This window comes from Eulemur rufifrons, chromosome 16 (genome assembly GCF_041146395.1).
Source record: "Eulemur rufifrons isolate Redbay chromosome 16, OSU_ERuf_1, whole genome shotgun sequence".
NCBI classification, from domain to species: domain Eukaryota; kingdom Metazoa; phylum Chordata; class Mammalia; order Primates; family Lemuridae; genus Eulemur; species Eulemur rufifrons.
Genome location: NC_090998.1, coordinates 86,135,809 through 86,156,636, shown reverse-complemented (window position 1 = coordinate 86,156,636; position 20,828 = coordinate 86,135,809). Strand labels below are relative to the sequence as shown.

At 53.7% G+C, this 20,828-nt stretch overlaps 1 protein-coding gene across 2 annotated transcripts in view; it reads left to right on the top strand.

Annotated features, from left to right (window-relative positions):
• Positions 1 to 20,828, top strand: part of MYH9 (myosin heavy chain 9) — a 90,891-nt gene that overhangs the window by 32,141 nt on the left and 37,922 nt on the right. For both annotated transcript variants that reach the window (XM_069490172.1, XM_069490171.1), the window contains exons 3-5: positions 4,824 to 4,980; positions 18,440 to 18,467; positions 19,277 to 19,370. Coding sequence is in view for 1 of the 2 variants with exons in the window: in XM_069490171.1 (XP_069346272.1) it covers positions 4,824 to 4,980; positions 18,440 to 18,467; positions 19,277 to 19,370 (279 nt within the window). In the remaining variant the exon portion in view is untranslated. The remainder of the gene's footprint in view (positions 1 to 4,823; positions 4,981 to 18,439; positions 18,468 to 19,276; positions 19,371 to 20,828) is intronic.

Below are 20,828 nucleotides of genomic sequence, written 5' to 3'. Positions count from 1 at the left end.
ACCACCAAGACTTAGACTTGCGTCATGTGTCCACCCAACACTTTGGTGCTGCTTCCTCGCCAGGATTGACAAAGGGGAAGCGTATATATCCAGAGAACAGCATGTGCAAAGGCCCAGCACACGAAAAGATCAGGAGTGGTCTTTTTTTCTTCCTCTAGTGGGGCTACATTTGCAGAAAGACAGCTCATCGGCGTGTTAGGAAAGCCGGGTGATGAGCATTTACCCATTCCCTAGGTAGCGGGCTCTGAGCTCGTGTGGCCCTGGGGTCACAGAGTCCTTTCTGATGTCAACCCTAAGCTCCTCTGTTCAATTCAAAGATATTTCCTTCTGGTTTTGTCCCTAATGGGGAATATCTGGTTCTTCTTAATCCTAAAATGCTGCTGTAGCCGCCTTGGTCTTCTTGGTCTTGGGCTGAATAGAACAATTGTCAAAATGGTTTTGAACTGGAGAAAAAAAAAACTTCTGGAGATGGTTACAGCCCTCCCACTTTACAGACGGGAAGACCAAGTCTCAGCCCGAGGGGCTTGCTCACGGTCACGTATGTCATAAAAGGAGGTCGCAGGCCCAGCCTGTCACAGGGACGGTGAGTGGCTCCCAAATGGTCAGCCATGTAATTTTCTATATGGTTTCACGTGACTTCAGCACACGTTAACACAGGGTGGGCTTGGATTGCGCAGAATTCCTTACCGGCCAGACCATATGCGAGGACTGCGTCCCTCACTGCTTGCCCAGTCAGTCCGTGCTAATGAGGTCCTTGTTTTCTGCCATTGATGACCCTTTGGGATGAGCCTGACTGGCCAAGGACCTATCGACAGTAGAATAGTCTACTGGGAAAAGTACCTTACAGGCCAGCTTAGTTCAACCTTCTAAAGTGGCAGGTGGGGAGAACTGAGGCCGAGAAATAGCAAGGGACTTATGCAGGATCCCACAGCCAGGTGTTGGCAGGGCTGAGGCTGACCTGGAGTCCCAACTCTCTCAGCCCAGTTCTCTCTCTCTCTCTTTCTTTTTTTTAGAGATAGGGTCTTGTTCTGTCACCCAGGCTGGAGTGCAGTGGTGCCATCATAGCTCACTGCAGCCTTGAATTCCTGTGCTCAGGCGATCCTCCTGCCTCAGCCTATGGGGCTAGAGTACAGTGGCATCATTATAGCTCACTGCAACCTTGAACTCCTGGACTCAAGCCATTATCTGCCCTCCGCCTCCCAAATGTTAGGATTATAGACGTGAGCCACTAAACCGAGCCTCATCTGTGATGAGTATATTATGTGGACCAAATTAAAAGCCCTATCCCTAAGGAGTGTTAACCACTGAAATTCAGAATTTGTGCCCTGCAAAAAAAAAAAAAAAAATGAAGGGACTGTCAGGAAGCATAGTGTGTCTGGGGCGAGATGGGAGCCACAGCCCCGGTGTCTGGGAGTGGGAGATGCTCCTCTTGGCGGGCCGTATAGCTCATCTCACGCCACTCTGCTGTGCCACTAAGCAGAGTGCTCAACACATGGGAGTTGGAGCCTCCGGGACCTGGTTCAAATCCCAGCTCTACCCCTGCTGACCACACGTGGCTGCCTGGAGCCTCACTTCCTCACCCGCAAGGGTTCCGCGAGAACTTGGGAAAGCGCCCTGCCAGCACCTGGCTCGCGGCAGGGCTTGGGGCCTGGACTCACAGGGCTGCGGGTGCTTGTTACGAGGGAAGGTAACTCCCCTCTCTGTGTTCAGCCTTTTACTGGTGTCTTTGTTTACCTTGGGTCCCGTTTGAGAGTTGCTGCGCCTGCCTCTGTCAGCCGGCTGCTCACGGTCTTTCCTGCCCACAGAGGGGAAGGGTAGTTACGACAGTACACTCGACGTGAGTGGCTGCGTCTTCCCTCTGCAGGCGACATGCGGGGGTTTCCGCTCTGGGCGGGCATGGTGGGTTACCCAGGCTTTTTCTCCAGAACTCTGGCTGGAGGCATTAAGTCTCCTTTTTGCTGCTTTGCCGTCACCTCCAGTGTGCAGTTCCTCCTGCCTCGCTCCAGCTTTCTTCTACGTGTCATCACTAGAAGGCCAGTTGATTGCCTCTGCGATTGTCCTAGTGGAGACCCCAGCAGGTGCAGAGCTGTGGGGAGGTCAGAGCCACTCGGTGGGGCTGCCTGGGCAGAGGGTGCCGCCTCATTCACAGTCCACCTCCCCATGAAAGGTTCCAAATTGTGACCTCAGGAGCCTTTGTGCAGCCTGTTTGCTGGCATTGTGGGTGGCGTGGCTAATTCTGTGCCACAGCTGCTCTGTCTTTTTCTTCGGGGGGTGAGGCCCTGGGATGGGGGCGGTTGGGCACAAAGAGCCTCTGTGGCCCATGAATGGAGCAGCTCCCTGGCGTGGCCGTGTGGGAGCAAAGCCACTTGCTCAGTGTCTGTCCCTGCACGAGAATCCAGCGAGTCTCCTTCCTCCTACCTGAGCTGTAACGCTCACTCCACAGGGCTTAGTTTCGTCATATCTGCTGGGCTGATGGGATTATCCCAGAGAACTTTGGGCCCCTGTAGACTACTCCACAGGACCATCTGTCCACCCAGCTGTCAGAAAGACTTGTTCTAATGTCCTCTTCTGCTGTTGGTGCCAGCTGTTTCCAAACATCTGGTTCTGTGGCACTCCCTAAATGTGTGATCATGTGTCCTTGGCTTTTATCAGGCTGGATTTCCTAGAGTGTGGGTTTTCTCAAAGCCCAGGAACAAAGCTTGATTGTTTCCATGCTCCTGGGATGACCTTGCTGCTCGCTGGCCTTCTGTCTTGTCCCCACCCGACATTCACACAGAGGGAAAACCAGAAGTGTCTTCTGCTCCACTCCGTGCTTCCTGTAATACCCAGGCCCACAGGTTGCCAACGCCACGTTTGGACCTCTTTGCTACCGAGCTTTCCTGGGCTCTTGTGAAGAGTGGTTGGAGGAAAAACAAATAACAGATTATCCCAGGAAGAAAGGAAGCAAAGGGCCCCCGCCTGCCCTCCTCCAAACAGAAGTGGCGGCCCAACACGCTCGTTCATTTCCAAGCTCAGCTGCTCTTTTGAAAGCAGACCAGTGTGTGGTTGGCGGGGGCCCTCCAAGTTCTGCCATCAGTCTAGCTTCTGCGTGGAAATTCCAAGTGCCGCGGCCTTTGGCCAGTGCCTGGGAAGAGCCTTTGTTTGCATGGCTGGTTCCTGCATGGAGGCTGTCTTTGGGTTCGGCCATAAGATCCGTCTTCAGCTTTGGAGGGACAGCCCGGGGCACAGGTGGAAGGGACTGGGTTGACCCTGTAGCAGCCCCTCACGTGTTGGCTGCTCTTGGATCGCAGTTTGAAACCATGAACGAACGGTAAAGGTGCAGGCCACTTGTAGTGAGGGAAACAGAAAGATGTAAGGCGCTGGGAGAACTGGCCTTCGTGACCGGGGAGGTCGGCATTGGTGGTCGTGAGACCCAGGTCTGCTCCCAGCTCTGCCCAAAGCCTTGTGATCTTCAGCTGTCACTTCACAGTGGCAGGCTGCAGGTGGTGTGAAGTGTGGAGTGCTGGACCTTGCCTGCCAGTCCTCCTCTGGCCTGTGGCCATTCTCCTGGGAAAACGGGGCTTGGGTTACTCCAGCTGCTTGAAGGGAGACAGGTCCCGCAACTGAATGCCCACCGCCTGGGTGGTCTTGGGGGTCTTGCACCACTATTAGGAGTCTGTCTGGGTTTTTTTGTGTTTTTTTTTTGTTTTTTTTTGTTTTGTTTTGGTGGGGGAGAAGGATCTTGGAAGAAAAAATAGCAGGAAACTTATTGGAGAAAGGATTAGTAGTCACAAGGTAATATACATTTACCTGAAGGTACTGAGGAAAGACAGATCTGGATAAACTTGCCATCAGAAGTGGCTCTCCTGACCTACCTGGAGGTACTCTCCAAGGCCGTGGTGGGTGCTGTGCTAAGTACTTTATCTTACTTAATCCGCATAACTGCCCAGTGAGGTATAGACCTCTGCCTGTCCTCATGTTACAGATTGAGAAATGGAGGGAGAGGGAGAATAAAAACTTGAGCTTGCTACAATTTGAACTCAGGACATCTGACTTTGGGGTCTGAGTTTAACCTGGTCAAGTCAGACTTGGAGTGTTAGGTATATATCAGGTGCTTCACTTTCAGGGTGTTGACTAGTTGGGTTCCCCTCTGGAGAAGACCTGAGTGTTGGAGGAGGCTCACAGGGAACATGGAAGTGGTCTTTAAGTTTTTGAGGGATTTGCATGTGAATGTCTGTAGAGGATTCCAGAGAGAGAGAGAGAGAGCCAGAGAGAGAGAGAGAGAGAGCGCGCGCGAGCATGCGAGCACACTATCTGCCAGTGATCCACTAGCCCACAAAAGATCTCATTGGTTTAGGAGCGCAGTGAGTTTTTCCCCAGTGCTCGAAAGGTTTAAGCATGAATGTCTTTGCAAGGCCCTCAGTGTGGAGTTATTTGTGTTTCTACACAGTTCACTGTGCTGCAGCTGAATTCTCTTCTCTTTGTGCATCTCTCACGATGACAAACACATCTCTTATTGTCCTCAGATCTGTTTTGTAACTGGACTTCTGCTGTCCGCTTGGCCCCAGCTCTTGCCCAGTGCGCACACTTGCTGACATACAAAGCTGGCAGCACTCCTGCAGCTGAGAGGCAGGACCTTACCTGACAAAGCAGAGGATGCTGGTGCGCCCCGTACCTGCAGCAGGTCTGCTGGAGCTGGGGCACCAGAGCAAGGATCTCCCGGAGTGTTTTCATGTCAGGCTGACTCAGGGGCCTTTGAAGCAACAGACACTTTGCTACAAAATTTGTAAGCTATTGAGAATCAGACTTCCTGACCCATTCCTCTTTGCTGCTCTTTTCTTTAGACCTATTCAGGCCTGTTCTGTGTGGTCATCAATCCTTACAAGAACCTGCCCATCTACTCCGAAGAGATCGTGGAAATGTACAAGGGCAAGAAGAGGCATGAGATGCCCCCCCACATCTACGCCATCACAGACACCGCCTACAGGAGTATGATGCAAGGTGAGTGCTGCAGGGGCAGGAAGGCCCTTGCGAACGTGAGCAGCTTCAGTCTTCCCAGGGACTCAGTCTTCACCCGTGGCCTCATGACACCGTTGCAGGTGCTAATGCACATTCGGGGTCACAGTGATCTAGTGGCTGGTGATGGGGCAGTGCATCCCAGAAGTCTGTAAGCCCTTGTATGAGAGCCAGGGCCAATGGCTATCCAAGGGACATGTTTATATGTTGATAGAATGTTCTAGAAGCTTTAAAAATTACATTTCCCAATTATTTTTCCAATTTCTCATTCTTGTCAAAAGGTTTTGTGCCAGTCCTCTCTGCTGTCTTCTGGGCCCCTTCTTCTACCAGTTACTCCCTTTCCTCCATCTTTTTTCCCTCTTCCTCTCTCGTTGCTTCCCCATGGGCTAGAAACATGCTTGAGTTTTCCCATCTTTAGCGAAGCAGACACAGTCTCCCCTGGCTTCTGCACCCCACTCAGCCTGGCCTCGGTGCTCACCATCTCCATTCCCACCTGCCAGACCCACGCCTTCTCCAGGCCACCCACTGCTTGAGTGTTGCTAAATCATGTGCTTGTGAGTTCCTACCTTACTACACCCCTCCCCAGCATTGGACAATCTTGACCACTCCCTTTTGAGAGCCTTCCTTCCAACCCTCTCTGGTCCCCTACTCTCCACCCGCCACCCCACTTGTGTCTCTCCTGTTGCTCCTCCTACCCTGCATACGGTGCCCCTCGAGGTCTCACCACAGCCCCTGTCCTCTCTCTCCGGCTTCCTCTGGATGGTGGCCTAAGCCACTCAAGGGGCTTCTGCCACCACTTCCCAGCTGAGGATTGGCACTGTCACCTGAGTGCCACCAGCCACTTGCCCCCAGCTCCCTCCTCTGTGCTGCCGTTTCTCCGTCCACCCAGTCTCCCAAGCCTGGAACCTGGCTCATCTTACACTCTCCTCTTCCCCTCACCCCGTTTCCCAAGTCAGTCAGCACTTCCTGTAGGTTTGTTCTCTTTTAATACTTCTGCCCCCTCTTCCCCCTCTTTCTGCCCCTTGGCCCTGGCCTTACTTCAAATGTCCACAATTTTTTGCCTGCACTGTTAACGGCCTCTTAACCATCACTCTTAACAGAGCCCTTCCTCTCTGCTTCTACCAGCTGCTCATTTTTCTAGAATGCAAATCTGATCAAACCCCTGAAATCTTGACATTGTAAAAAGGCTCCTCGTTGCCCCAGAGGTAACACTCAGACTTGCCGGCAGCATTCAGTGTCCTTCACAGTTCCCCTCCTGCTACCTCCCCAACTTCCTGGCTGTGTGCAGCTCCTTACGTTTCTCTCAAAGCTCATTCTGCCTCAATCCACCGTACCTGTTGCATCTGCCCGCAATGCCCGGCAAGACCCTACTCTTCTTTTAAAAACACGGCTGAAGCATTCTGTTCTCCAGGGGGAATAGCTGGTCTAGATACTTGGCATCAGAGCCCTGGTAGTACTGTATTTGACTGAGGTATTTACACATTTGTTTTTTTCCCTTAGATAATGCACAGGGCCCCTGTTTCTTTTGTATCCTCAGAACTTAGCCAGGTATGTACCTGGCATAGGTAATCCTAACTCAAACCAAACTTTAGGCAGGGCTGTGCTCTTCAGTCTTGTATTGATAGTGGTTTTCTATATCCTATCACATACGCCTCCTTTTTTCTTTAAACTGTGTGGTCCATATAGGCAGTGATAATGAATCTTGTTGCATTAAGAACTTCGTCCCTTGGTTAGTGGTTTAAGATGGCAGCATGCAGGTCTGTATTGCCGCATGTGCACAGGGCTGTTGAGAGGTGTCTCGTTGTCAAGCTTGATGAATGATATAGGATGTGCACGTTTGGTGTAGCCTTTGGCTTCTGTTCATGTCTATCCAAATTCCTTGAGGAAGTCAGGCTTTTTGCTTTGAAGGCGGGTGTCTGTTTCACAGTGCTAACCAGAGTGGCAGCATGGGGGAACATTCCAGAGGAGTCTGAGTTTTTATCTCTAGAGGTTACAAGTCAGTTTTCTCCTGGTTTTCTTAATTGGCCTAGTGTAAGAAATGTACTCTGGAGTCTTCCTGAGATCTGCACTACTAAGAGCTGGTTCCCACGCTGGGACCCTGGACTTGGACAGTTATCTAGCAGGTGGGGTTTTTTACTTCTGGGCAAGCCATTATGACAAGAGTAATGTCATGGTGTGAGGCATGGCTCCAGGAGGTGGAGTCCTGGGAACTGGACTTCCAGACTTTCTTCAGTTAACCTGTGGGACTTCTCCAAGAGATTCGTTCAATTTTATGTGTTCAACAACAAAAAAATGTGGGATGGTCTGAAAGCTCCATAAGTTGGAAATAATTAGAAAAAAGGGAATATGCAGAGAGCTGGTGCTTTCCTTTGTCTTGGCTGTGACAGAATGGCCTGGGCAGAACTAGGGAGCTGCCCCAGATTATGAGGACAAGTGGGTGGGGATTTTCATCTTTTGGAGACCAGGGATAGGAAACACATTTATGGGCATGGGCAACCTAAGTTTGGGGGGCTTTCTTTTTAATGTTCTGTGCAGGGGTTGGGTCCACGTGTTTCCTAACCCTCGATCTGAGAGCATTTCACTTTGCCTCCTGCTTGGCGTCAAACTTGCAGCTGTTTAGCTCCCTATTGACAGACTAAGGACATTTCCAAGCTATCAAAAATTTTCTTCTCATACATAGTTGACGTGCAAAGCAATTAGCAGTAGGTTTCTTGTTCCTGAGGCAGGGAGGAAGTCAGTAACAGAAGTTGCCCATGTTATGACAAGGTGGTTCACTAACCAAGATAGTTTCCAGGAAAAGTCTGGTTCTTGCCCTAAGGTATTGCCACTGGAGCCCCAGGGGCTGCAGGAGTTAAAAATTTGCTCCTCTCTTTTGGAGTCAAGTCTTAGCACATGCTGCCCACCTAGCTTTTCGGGAAACAGGTTTGTTCTCTGCCACTCATGTCTTAAAAGGCATGGCCAGATGGTTCCTTTCTTGGTTTTTCTTTAAACAAGAACTAGACAAAGATTTCCTTCCTGAGCTGACTGTGGCTGATGACGTACTAGCATTTATTCTGCCAAACAGGGTAGTTGGTGGCTTTGTCTGGGGACCTCCCTCTGTCTCTGTCCCTGTCCAGTGCTCTGCTTTGCCTGCACAGCCCTGATCTGTGCCTGTGTCCCACAGTGTTAGTGGTGCTCTCTTGCACTTTCAGAAGTGTCCCAGTTGGGATGATACATTGTATGTCACTGTACCTATTGTCAGGCTAAGCCAGGGTTTCTCACACTTGGCACTAGTGACATTTGGGGCCAGATGATTCTGTGCTGAGAGTAGGGAGGAGTTGTCCTGAGCTCTAAAGGATGTCACAGCATCCCGGCCTCTACTCACTAGATGCTAGCAGTACTTTCCCTCTCCAGTTGTGACAATCAAAGGTATTGTCAGACATTGCCACCGAATGTCCCCTGCAGGGGAAGGGGCTTACCGCCAGTTAAGAAGCACTGGACTAAACGTTGCAGCTTGGTTTTACTCTAAGTGCTGTTTCTGACGGATCGGTAGTGGCTGCCTGGAGCCGTGTGCTGGCAAGGACTTGAGACTCAATGCCCAGGAATGCTGGGATGGATCAGTGCTATCTGCCATGGCACCGGCAAGGTGCCTTGGATTAAGCCATAGGGATAAGTGTTAGTGCCAAAACGCCAAGCGACTGGGACATTATCCTGCCCCTGGACGCCCTGGCAGTCCAGGTGGGGAGACGAGACATGTTTACAGACAGACATCTGTGGCCACAGCCACATAACAAGACATGTTGCTGCCTACACCTGGTGCCGGCACGACTGCGGCAGGTGTCAGGCGTCCTGGGAGTTTGGGGGAAGATGTGGCGATGAGGCCTGGGGTGGTCGGCGAAGGCACTGTGGAGGTCGGATCCTGGGGGATGGCGGCGGGTGTGTGTCAGTAGGTGGCTACAGTGCAGCCTGGTACAGTTTTGTTTGTTGTTTTAATCCCCAGCCTTGGGTTTAATTAAAGTTGCGGTGACATGGTCGGTTCACCCTCCCAATCCTGGCTTTCCCATTTGGCTAATTTGTTGTCATAGCCATTCCTAGGTCTTTCTGCCCTGGGGATTGGACCGTTCCTTAGGATGCTACAACGGCACTGAAGGCTTTGAGCTGTCTGAGGTCGGGAGGGCAAGAGGGTGTTGATTTTGTGTTGCTGGCCCTTGCTAGGCAGCTACCTGCTTTAAGGGGGGCTGGGGTGTGTGACCCAGGGCAGGTACAAGGTGCCGCCTGGGGAGTTAAGGCAGAAGTTGCTCTGCTGTCCATTGTCTATAAAAGGTGCGAGAGCGCCTGGCTTCCTCCGGGGCCCAGGCCCTCCGGGGTTTCCTGCTGTGGGAGGCGTGTGGGCTCTTACGGGGGAACTGGCCAGGTAGAGAATTTGCCTTGAGCCCAGTTACTCCCCAAGAAGAGCAGAAAAAGCCCCTTCTGTTAAATGCCCTTGGAATGTTGTGGTATGTTAATGAGCGCCCAGCATCTCCGGGGAGCAGCAGCAGGGTCTGCTTGCTTTCCCAGCCTCACCTCACCTGGCAGTTTGACAGCTACTTAACCTTTTGCTCTGTGCCCGCCCCCAACCCGGTTCTCAGCGGAAGCCGCACCAGAAGTGGTCGGTCCCCGAGTGGTTGCTCAAAGTGCCCAGTGAGTGTCCACATTCCTCTGAGGGGTTGATTAACCTTCCTGGGTAAACGGTGGAGGGTAGAGTTTTTGTGCTGTCTCAACGTCTGAGCACAGCTCCTCTCGTTCACAGGCAAAGGGACAGGCCCCGCTATGTTAACTGACTTGTCCAAAGGCCTGCAGAGAGCCAGCCCCGGAAGCCGCGGTCTCCGGAGTCCCCGCCCTGGTGCCCACACCCCGGGCACTGGCCCCTGGGGCACTGGCACCCTCATTCTCTCTGGCTGGGCGGTTAGGTGGAGATTAGGGGGAGGAGAGGCCCTCCCTTCCCCTGTCCACATTCTCCCTGCCCTGCTAGTTGTCACTCCCATGGAACCATCTGCTTTCCAAGGTTTTTCTGAGGAAAAGGCCGGTGTGTGAGAGGCTTGGACAATGCTTCAAGGGTGCAGTAAAGCGCGGTTTTGCAGAGTCACCAGGACGGGTGGCTGAGGAGCCGGAGCAACAGAAGCCGCGGTGGGTGACTTCGCTGAAGCAGGAGTGCACGGCCAGGAGGCTGCGAGCCTGCCAGGCGTGGGCACACAAAGGCCCCGCTGTCTGCCGGGAAGGTCGGGAGTGGCCCTGTGGGTCCGCATGCGCCAGGGGCCCGTGTGGGCTAACAGGGAGGGCCGTGCTCTCTGCCTGTGCACGCTCTTCTCCCTCTGCTCCCCAGCACTCTGCAGAGAGCGCCCTGACCGCAGGCGTGGCCCTGCCTGGGGGAGGCTGCCGGCCAGCTCCCAGAGGCAGGTAAATGGCGTCAAGGTGAGAGTGAGAGTCCACACAGGAGGGGCGCCCGTGGAGCCTTGAGGCTCGTGGGGATGGGCTGGAGCTTTGATACATGACAGACACTTCTAAAGGCCACCAAAAAGTGTCTGCTGGGCCTCCCTGAGCTTAGCTTTAGGGGAAACATGCCGTGTGAGCAAGAGGAAGTGTGGTGCGAAGGAGAGGCCGCGGGTTTGGACTAGATTGAGCAGGAATCTGGCTCTTTCACTTCCTGACTGTGACCTGGCTGGAGCAAGTTAACTTCCTCTGGGTCTTCGTTTTCTCGTCTGCCTCTTGGGCTTCGTAAAACTTCCTTGGCAGCGTCATGGTGAGAATCGAGATGCTGTACGTATGATGCCTGGCGTGGGATAAGTGCCTGTTAGAAGGTGGCCCTGGGAGTCTGAAAACATAGTTTCTTGACTGAACTGCCCCAGCCTTCCACAGAACCTTGGAGCCTTCAAATCATTCCTCACGTCCACACTCCTGCTTGCATAATGGAGGTGAGAACCAAATGCCTCTTCCAGGCCGGCATTTTAAGCTCCTCAAAGAGACTCCCCCGAGAGTCCAGGCACAGGAAGTGACTTGTCACAGCTGCCTTCCCCTGCAGCGACCACTGGCGTGTGACAGCAGATGTGGTCTCCAGCTTGTCTGGTCTTGTCCACGCAGCACTCAGGCCTCGGGCCGACGTGGCCTCGCTGGGGCTGCAGGAGAGCGTGGTGCTTGCTCTGGGGCCAGGTCTTCCGCAGCACTGAAGCGCTCGTCTGCCCACCCTGCTGCCGGGGGCCGGAGAGCTGCTGTAGCAAGTGAGCTGCTCGGTCCTGCCCTGGAGGAAAGTCAGCGTGAGGCTGCTTCATTATCATGTGATCCTGCTTGCCAGTCTTGTTTCTAGAAAAATCTCCTCTCTAGAAGAGGAATTTGCGGTAAAGGGATCCTTTTCAAGGATTCGGCTTTAGGCTTGCCTTTTTTTTTTTTTTTAAAATCTAACCCAACAGGCGTGCTGTGCTTTGCTCTGGGCCAGCTGAGTGGGAGATAAGAAGGAAGTGGCCTCTTGGAAACTGAAACTTTGGGGGTGGTTGAAAATTTGGCCCAATGTTTTTGTTACTCCCTCAACAAACAAGCAAAAAAGCTCACCTGTAAAATCCCTCATCGCTAAGCCACTTTGTGCTTTTGGCCTCTTTGCCAAGGAGAAGCAAAGTTCCTCTCTAGCTGCCTGGTGAGTGCCACTCCCGGCCTGTTTCCCCTGTTCCCTCGAGTTCCGGCTCTGGGATGCCAGGCAAGCTGTGTCCCAGTATGTCAGGGCCGAACAATCATGTGTTTGGAGAAAAGGGTTCTTTTCTTCTACCTACTGATTTTTGGAATTGAGCTATCAGTAGAAAACAAAAATAATTCCCTAAAATTAGAGAGAGACGAGCTGAAAGTCTGCAGGTATAGAAGGTGGGATTCCATGAGCGGCCTCTGTGAGGTTCGTTCAGTCTGACCAAGGCTGTCGGCCAGTGCGACCTCTGTAACTCTTGAGGACGTTTGGCCGATGGTGCCTAAACAGTGTCAATTGGGCCTCAGGACACTGTGACTGCTAGGTGTTGTGACTCTTCACAAAGATCTTGTCTGTCCAACGTGAGCTGGTCCTCAGGTATGACAGGGACTAAGCAGGAAGGAAAGGAAGTGTGAGCTGTGTTCTAGGAGCAAATTCTGGCCCCAAAGCCACCAATGTGCCTTTTAGAAGACAGGTTGCTCCTTCTCCAAGGCAACAGGAGCCCCTGGGTTCTTCAGGAAGCATCGTCCTGTGCTGTTACTGTTCATGTTCCTGGCATTCTCAAGCAAGCCTGACGCGGCCAGTCTTTCTCTTTGCAGGCTCTTTGTGCTCCAGAGGGAGCCAGGTTTGTCGGGAGCGTTGCTTGGCTGTGTCTGTCCCACTCCCTGTGTGCGTCCTTCTCCCCTGTTCTCCCCTTGCTCCCTCCCCGAGAGCCCAGCCCTCTGCAGGACTGAACGGGGCCTGTGCTCTCTGTGGGAGTCTGCCAAGGCCCCTCCTGCTCTGTCTGTCCTTCTCCCAAGGGGATCGTTGGGTAAGAGCCAGCAGCCTGACCTCAGAGTGTCGGGTCCCTGGGAGTGTCCCGGTGGCCCCTGCTGTGGGCAGTCAGCAAGCACATGTGGCTTTTGAATTTCCCTCCAGCCTGACCAACCTGTTAGAGCTGCCCTTGTAGCAACCCCATAGGGAGGACTTTCTTTCTCCCGGCCCCACCCACAGGAGAGGTGGATTGACAACTGGCACTGGTGTTTCTAGCAGGTTTGCCTGTGCTCTGGGAACTTACCTGTGTTCTCAGAAAGCATTTTTGCCAAAAGAAGGCTTGTTTGGGGCCTGGCTTGCTCTCTGACATGATAATGGTGAGGAGCAGTCCCTTGAGCTTCTCGGTTACCCAGAGTGCCTGGTGGGAGAGGGCTACCGTTCTCTGCCTCCTGTTGCTGGGGACTTGGGCCTCCTCAGCAAGTTCAAACCAAGGGCCTGCCTGGGGAAGCACAGGGACCGTGGGCGGAGGCCTGGGCCAGGTCGAACTGGTTTCTGGCTTGGATCGCTGCTGAGCCAGCAACTCCTTGGTCTGGGCCTACCTTTGTGTCCCAGAGAGCTCATTTGCCGGTGACCACATTGTGTGCTTAGGAACCAGGGCAGGGACTGACTTCAAGTGCCAGGGAGCTCCAACACGCAAGGGTCACTTTGCACCCCCTTTTTCTCACCTCTCTGTCTGCCTCCCAGGAGCTTCCAACCAAGCTTGTGAATTAGGCTGGCCGTGGGGAGGGTAGCAGGCAAGCTACCATGACGGTGTTGACGGCCTGTTCTGTGCAGCATCTAGGTGGGCCTGCGGGTGGTACCAAGTGCCCCGCCTGTAGGCGCTCTCAGCGAGAGGAGTCTGGGGAAGGACTCTGATCTCCAGGCCGAGATGATTCAACTAGATGCTTCCCAAGGCCTTGCCAGCCCCCGAGTTCCGAGGCGGACGGCCACAGGTTGAGTACTTTCCTAACTGGTTTGCACCTTGGCCAACTGAGACCCAGATGCTGTCCACATGAGGATCTCAGGGACGAGTGACTCTGGAATCCAGGAGTCTGCACAGGGCAGCCTGAGACACCTGTCCCGGGCAGCTTGGGGCAGAGGTCACTGCACCGATGCAGCCTGTACACAGTTGACCACTCCCAGGGGCTGCTCTGGAACTTTCGTGAAAGCAGAAGACCCCTTAGTGGTGGAAAGTTTCAGGCCTGTTTGTCATGCGTCATCCCATCGGTCTTGCCCCACGCAGGCATGGCTCCCAACCCATGGCCTTCCTTTTCTTTCTTTCTTGGCATGTAAGTGCTTGTCAGTCAGTTCTTAAGAAACCTGGTAGACCTGAAGATGGGGTCCCACGGGCAGGGCAGGGTGCTCTTCCAGGGGGAGCCCCAGAGAGCAGCTCCACGCTGGAACCTCAGGGAGGCTTGAGCTTGGGAGCGTGGTGATGAGTCAGTCCCGGCAGTGGCTGCTGGTGAACCAGGCCCCCTTCCTCTGTACTTCCTGTAGGGCTGATGTCACCATTGTGTGAGCCTCGTGGCCTTTTATGGACAAGAACGAGCCGCAGCTCTCCTCTTACAGAGGAAGTGAGTGATAAGGCCCCCAGCAGAAGTCTGTACCTGGGTGAAATACCTGCGGTCAGGTTCCCCAGCCTCCCGCCTGAGCCAGGCCTTCTGAGCTGGCTGGAAACACCTGTCCAGGCTGGGCAGCCACATCAGCTCGAGTGACCTCACCGCATGGGCCTGGCCTCAGGACATTTCAGATTCAAAATAAAATCAGGAGGGAGTGGCCTGGTTCCTGAATGTGTAACTTACAAAAAGCCCTGTGGTGCTGGGAGGTGTGGGTGGAGAGGTCGGGGCGGTGGGCAGTTAAGGACAGTGCACGCAGCAGTTGCCTTCTGTCCTCAGAGCAGCCCACTCTCTTGCCCAGAGAGGTCAGGGGACCAGACAGTGCGTGCAGAAGTGCGGGGCCAAGAGCGGAGCCCGGGGCACTAGAGCTCGCAGCCAGTGGCTCCAGACGCATGTGGATCAGTGGTCGCCAAACTGTGTTCTGAGGAACCCTGTTTCCACCCCCGCTGTTCCTTGCTCAGGGATTTGGGAAGATTTTATCTGAGGAAAGGCTGCTGCTGCTTTTTTAAAAGTCTGAAAACCATGCAGAGTGACTCATAATCCTGTCTCTGCCCCACCCCCACCAAGAGGGGGCTGGCGTCGGGGTTCAGGAGTGTACAGTAGGCTAGGCCCTCAGCTGGCAGGGAGCCTGTGTCCTAGAAGAGGGTTGTCCCCAGTGGCTGTGCACCCCCAGGTCCTGGGTCCCCTCTGGTGCAGAGGAAGGAAGGGCGTTTTCAAATAAGCCTTCAGTCCATATAGGCCCAAATAAGGACTTGAGCCAAAACAAATGGATGGGGCTGGACTCTGAGTGTCCTCGTCCTGTGAGATGACGGCGTGAGGAAGGGCTGAGGGAATGAGTGCCAAGGAGGGTCCCCGCCAGAGTGCATGTGGTGGGGGGGGGGGTTGGCAGAGTAAACTGAGTCAGCCTCCTGGTTGCTGAGGGTTCTAACCACCCCACCACCGAAGAGAGATGCTTCTGGGATCAGGAACAAATCTGGAAGAACTGCTGTGAGAAGAGACTTGTGCAGAACAGGGACAACAATATGTGCCTTGTCTACCTTGTAAGGTTATTGGAGGCCACACAAGATAACAGAGCAGAACCTCCCGGGAGTGTTGGAAGGACCTTACTGGATGTAAGGGCCATGGTGCGATGCACTCTAGGCAGGTGGATTTGGGGTGCTGAGTGGCGGGGCAAGAGGTGAGGAAATGAGGAAGGCCCCCAGGAGCTTGCCTTTCTAAAATGTTGGCCCAGCTGAATGTTTCTGGCAAAGCAAATTAGGATTGCTTTGTTTAGGCTGTGTCCACCCTGGTGACCCAGCTCTAGAAACTGGAGGTCGAAGACCTGGGGGTGATGGAGTGGATGGAAGTTGGATAATGAGTTTGGCTCTGGGATTTCAGGGTTTGGAGTATGTGCAGGCCTCTGTGTGTGAGTGTGCCTGTGCATATGTCTGTGTGTGTGCAGTTCTGTTGTACATGTGTGCGTCTACATATGTGTGTGAGTAGATGTGCCTTGGGTGCCTGTGTTTGCACACGTGTGTGTACATGACCTGTGAATGCATGTCTGGCTGTGTGGCTTGTGTGCATGCATGTGCATATCTATGTATATATCAGTGCATACATATCTGTGTTCATGCCTATATGTGCACATGTGTTTCTGTGTGCATGTGCCTGTGTCCACCTTTATCCCTACGTGACTGTGTGTAAGCACAGATGCCTATGTGTCTGTGTCTCTGTGTGCACACATACCCATGTACAGCTGTGTCTGTGACTGTGTGCATGGCCACAAGTGTGCTTCCTGTTGTTTAGCGGCAAAGCCTGTGACTCGCGCTCACACAATTAGAGGAATTCCAGCCATCCCAGGGACTGGGCCTGGACCGCCCTGGGAAAACGGTTCCTCTGGAAGGGATGGGAATGTTTCCTTTTATGGTAGCGCGGGCCGTTGCTGCTCGGGACTTGCCGGCACGTGCAGGTGCATTCTTGCCTGCTGTGGGCTGGTGAGTAAACACGCCCGCAGCTGGGGCCGACCACGGGAGCTGTGGTGGGGGCAGGGAGGCCTGGGAGGGCAAAAATGTTTGTTCCACGCCCTTATCGGTTGCCATGCTGTTGTTAGGGAGCAAGAGATATCCCCAGTCTGTAGCTCCTGCCGCCTCCTTCCCTTCTGTCTTCCCGTCTGTCTTATCGAGGCCCTGTGAGCACTGATCTTGGTCCCTGCTGCGCAGCCTTGACGGACTCTGTCTTGCAAGACAAGAGGGGCAAGGTTCCCTGAGGGCCTGGCCCCTGAGCATCCTCACCCGGAGAGCAGGGTGTGGGTGTGTCTGCGTCCCTCTCTGCACCCCACCTCACTGACACTTCCTGGGGGCTGGGGCTGATGGCAGGGGCAGCTGCCACTTTTGTTGGTTGTGAGGTTTGTTTTTCCTTCTTTCTGTCCGGACTCCCTCTTTCTCACTGAATGACCAGCACATGGGAGAAGAGATGGTAGTCAGTGCCCAGGCCACGTGCTGCAGAGGCCAGTCTCGCTAGACAGCTCAGCTCAGTGAGGGCTGGCGACCCAGCCGGTCGTCGGTGTCTGCTAGTGTCGAGCAGTAAATCCATCTCCTGAGGCCATGCACGCAGAAAGCCATGAGTCATTCTCCCAGTGCCTAGGCATGCATGGCCCTGACCAGGCGCTGTGAACCACCGAGCAAGCCCTTCACACATCACCAACATCCGTGTTGCTACCCAGTCCTGATACTGCGTCAGCAGCTACGGGTGCTCCCCTGGCCTGACAGTGCCACCGCCACCCATCACGGGGTCCTCTCTATGGGAAGCAAATAGACAACAGCCACTCGTGGAGCTCACTCTGTTTACACAGGGCCATGTCAGGTCCATTTATGTGTCACCCCCCCCCCACAGTATTTGTTAATTGTTTATTTATCAAGGGAAATTATTCCTTAGCCCACCTATTTGTGTTTCATAGTTCAGGAACACAGATCAGTGATAAACTGCTTTGTAATTCAACCCAAATAAATTCTTTCTATTCCAAAATCACTTTGCACTCTGAAAGATACCAGCCTTCCTCATCTCCTCGAAATCTTCTCATGGAATCATACTTTTTGTAGAAATCTGCGTATACCTTCTTTCTTGGTTCAGCCACAGCAAATTTATAGGAAGCTGCAAGGCCCGGGGTACAGCGAATGCTCCAACAGTATGAAATTGCAGGGGCCTGGCCAGAAGGCCACCATCTGAGGCTTTGTCCCAGCACTGGAAGCCGTGGCAGTTACTGTCCTTGACAGGGATGTCAACCTCAGCACGTCCTTCCTGGCTAATGGAGAAACGAATTGCCTAACACGTTGTTTCCATTTTTCAAAATAATGCGGTGAGGGGGTTGGGGGCACATCCACTTTGTGGACGCAGAGCGAGACTCAGAATTAAACACCTCACTGCAGCTCAGACATGAGAAAGTAGCCTGATCCTGGACTCGGGCCGACTTGACTTCGGGGGGCGTTGGATGGGGTGGAATAAAAGGGAAGAAAATGAGTTTGTATTTTCAGCTGTTGCTTAAGATCAGACACCCAGCACTGAACGTGCCTTAAAGCATTTCCGCCAAACTTCACTTTCAGAGAGTGGGCGTTGCTATTCCTCCTGCACCCAAGGAGGGCGCGTGTTTATAGCCTTACCTGCCGGGTGGTCATAGAGCTGGGGATGGCTGCCGAAAGCTCCTAACACCCAGGCCCGGAGAACAAGCTGTCACAGAAACTCGTCAAAAGCTGTCATTCTTTCCAAGCTGCCTCTAAATTTGATACCACTTGCTGGACACCATGCCGGTGTGTTCACACGTGTTGTCCGCATGTATTCTCGTCCCACGCTGTGGAGGAGGGGCTGGGGCTCAGAAAAAGCTGTGCACCTGTCCCCCGTCTCCCGCCCTGTGAGCGTCTTGCCCCAGGGCTGTCCCGTTGCAAAGCCAGGCCTCACGCCTCCTCCCCCAGCCTCTTCCACGGTGCTCCTGCTGCTGCCACAGCCTGTTTCTAGCAGCCTCACCCCCAGTTAGGAGCACGCAGGGCAGGCCCCCCTCAGCTCCCAGTGGAGCAGACTCCTGGGAACTTTCCACACATTGGTCTGTGGGAGACACAGACCTATTTCTGGTTTCATCTGGGTGGGGCGGGCAGCGGGGGTGGGATTCTGAGCTCCTGGGAGGCAGGAGCAGCTGCCCAGTGGCACTGCCACCTGCGGGTGCTCCTCCGAGTGCGGGGTCCGGTCAGTTTGTGTTGGCCCCACGAGGGCAGTGTCTGAGGCTTTGTGCTTCTCGTCTGGGAAATGGGCGGCTCTTTGGGAGCCAGGGGTGGGGGAGGTTTGTATGTGGCAGAAGTTAATCTGATGTCTCCTTCGTTTCTTTCAGATCGAGAAGATCAGTCCATTTTGTGCACGTAAGTGTTTCTCCGCCTGGGTGGCGGTTCGTTTCAGCCCCGGTCTGTTCTCACCCTTGAGGACTCCTAGCAAAAGCTCGGCTGAGGAATTGCAGTCCCCATCCAAGGGCCCCTCCTCCACTTCCCCAAGGGACAGGACCTAGGCCTATGTGTTTACTACTCAGTGGTCCCACAGCACAGAAGAACTTGATTTCAAGGCCAAAGAATTAATTGGCCTCCCTCAAAGGAGCCAGTGGGCTGGTGGGGGTGGGGTTCATGGCAGAGGAAAGCCACGTGTCTTCTCAGCAAAGCACGGCTGGGCACCTGTGGGCCTCTCCCCAGCCACTGAGCAGAAGCATTCCATTGGTCTGAATGGTGGCTTTCTTTACCTTAAGTAGACACTGGGGCTTCTCACCCTCTGAACTTAACACAGAAATCAATAAACTCCATTGCCAAGGGAGTTAATGGTACAGAACATTCCTTCAAGTGACCTTGCAAAGGAACATGTATAAGGGCCTTTGACCCCTAAGTCAACAGCTGCCTAAAGCTGATTCCGAAAACATTTGGATCTGCAGGCTGCCAAGTGACCAGGGCAGCCATGGATGTCAGTTTACTCTTGTCCGGCCCCTGGAGAGCCATGGGAAATGGGCTGAGGAGGATTCCAGAACTCAGCATTTATTTGGCCGTCCCTTTTTCTGCCAGCCGGGGTTGGGTCCCTCAGGGGCACCCAAAAGAATGGCAGGTGGAAGGCACTAGAGCAGTGAGAAGAGAACAGGGTTCGAGGACCGGGCCACGTCTTAACCCCAGGCCTTCCTTGACTCTCTTGGCAGGGGCGAGTCTGGAGCTGGCAAGACAGAAAACACCAAGAAAGTCATTCAGTATCTGGCTCACGTGGCCTCCTCACACAAGAGCAAAAAGGACCAGGTGAGTGCCGTGGCCTTCGCCCTGCTGCCGCTTGCCAGCCTTTGGGGGGTGATGGAGGAAGAGCGCTTAATGATCGCGGCTTCGGTTTCACGTGCTTTGGGGAATGAAGCAGAAGCTGGGCCCCCTCGGTGGATGTGACAGCTTAGCCATCTTGGCAGTGGCCCGGCGGTAGCGAGCCCATCCCGCCCTTGGCCCCCAACCTTCTGAGCTGCTACGGAAACTAGAAACATCCGGGGTTTGCACAACAGCACTCTGGGTGTTTGTAGTGCTGCGTGGCCTCCACTCCTGAGGCTGGAAGAGAGATTCCAAGACTTGGTTCTCAAGTTGATGGAGGCCTGCAGGGTCTCAGCAGCACTGTGTTCGAATCCGTTTCTTTTCCCTGCTGTTGAAATGCCTCTGGGTGGACAGCCCCTCAGTGAAGAGAGAAAGGGCAATCGGAAAGTCATCTCACTTCCGTTTTTTTCCCTCCCTCTTGGTGGATTATGGTCGAACCCAGCAGCGTCCTGGCTAGGTGAGCTGCACGTTTGCTGCACGTTCTGCACCGGAAATGCGTGTTCTGCCCATCGTGTGCCCTTGGAGTCTGTATTTCGTTCTCAGCAGCTTTTCACCACACACGGTTGTCACTTTCTGCAGCTAGAACTTTTCTTGTAGGCTTAGCTCACTGACTGTTGTGGGAGGAGGGGCAGGTGTGACACACAGTGACCTCTTGTGCACTCTGAAATGACGGCTCCTGCAGAATGGGGATGGGCCTCGTCACCTAGCTTCTCAGAAACTCTGGTCATGCCCAGACTTCCCCACAGCGCATGACAGCCGTCATGCCCTACGCAGAGCCCCGACCTCGGCACGGTGGAAGGGGACTCGCTCTCCTGGAGCCCCGCACGGTCGGCGGTCCAGACCGATGCTGATGGCTGGCCGCCCTCACCTGCCACCACCGTGCCGGTCGGAAGCAATGCCGGGCAGGTCTCACGTTGGAGTGTTTCAGAGGTTGGGGGCTTCAGTCTTAAGCATGACTGTGGGGTGCTCTCTTTCTCTTTCTCTGAAGCACGCACTCCTAAACTTCCCTTAAGTGCCAGTGGTGTCCCCTGAAGCCACCAGGGGAACTGCCCCTCTGGTGGCTCCACCTCACTGGCGTGCCGTGTGCAGCGATCCTAAGTAAGTAGGGGCGTGAGTCTCTGCATGCAGATCTGGGGTGCGTCCTGCAGATGTGCTAATGAGCACAGTCTTCTGGAATCGAACCAAAAGTAACTTTTCACGGGCCAAGCTTCTCAAGACATTCGGAATCTTTTTCCGTGGGGCGTCAGGAGTTATACTTAGAAACTAATAAAATTTCTTTTTCTCTCTCTCTCTCTTCCCATCCCCCATTTTCCATTCTTTTTAGGAGGCCTATTTTAAAAACAGAGTTGTGAGGTTAGGAGTTCTCTAGCTGTGGTTTTCCACCTCTGAATTTACAGTAAAATC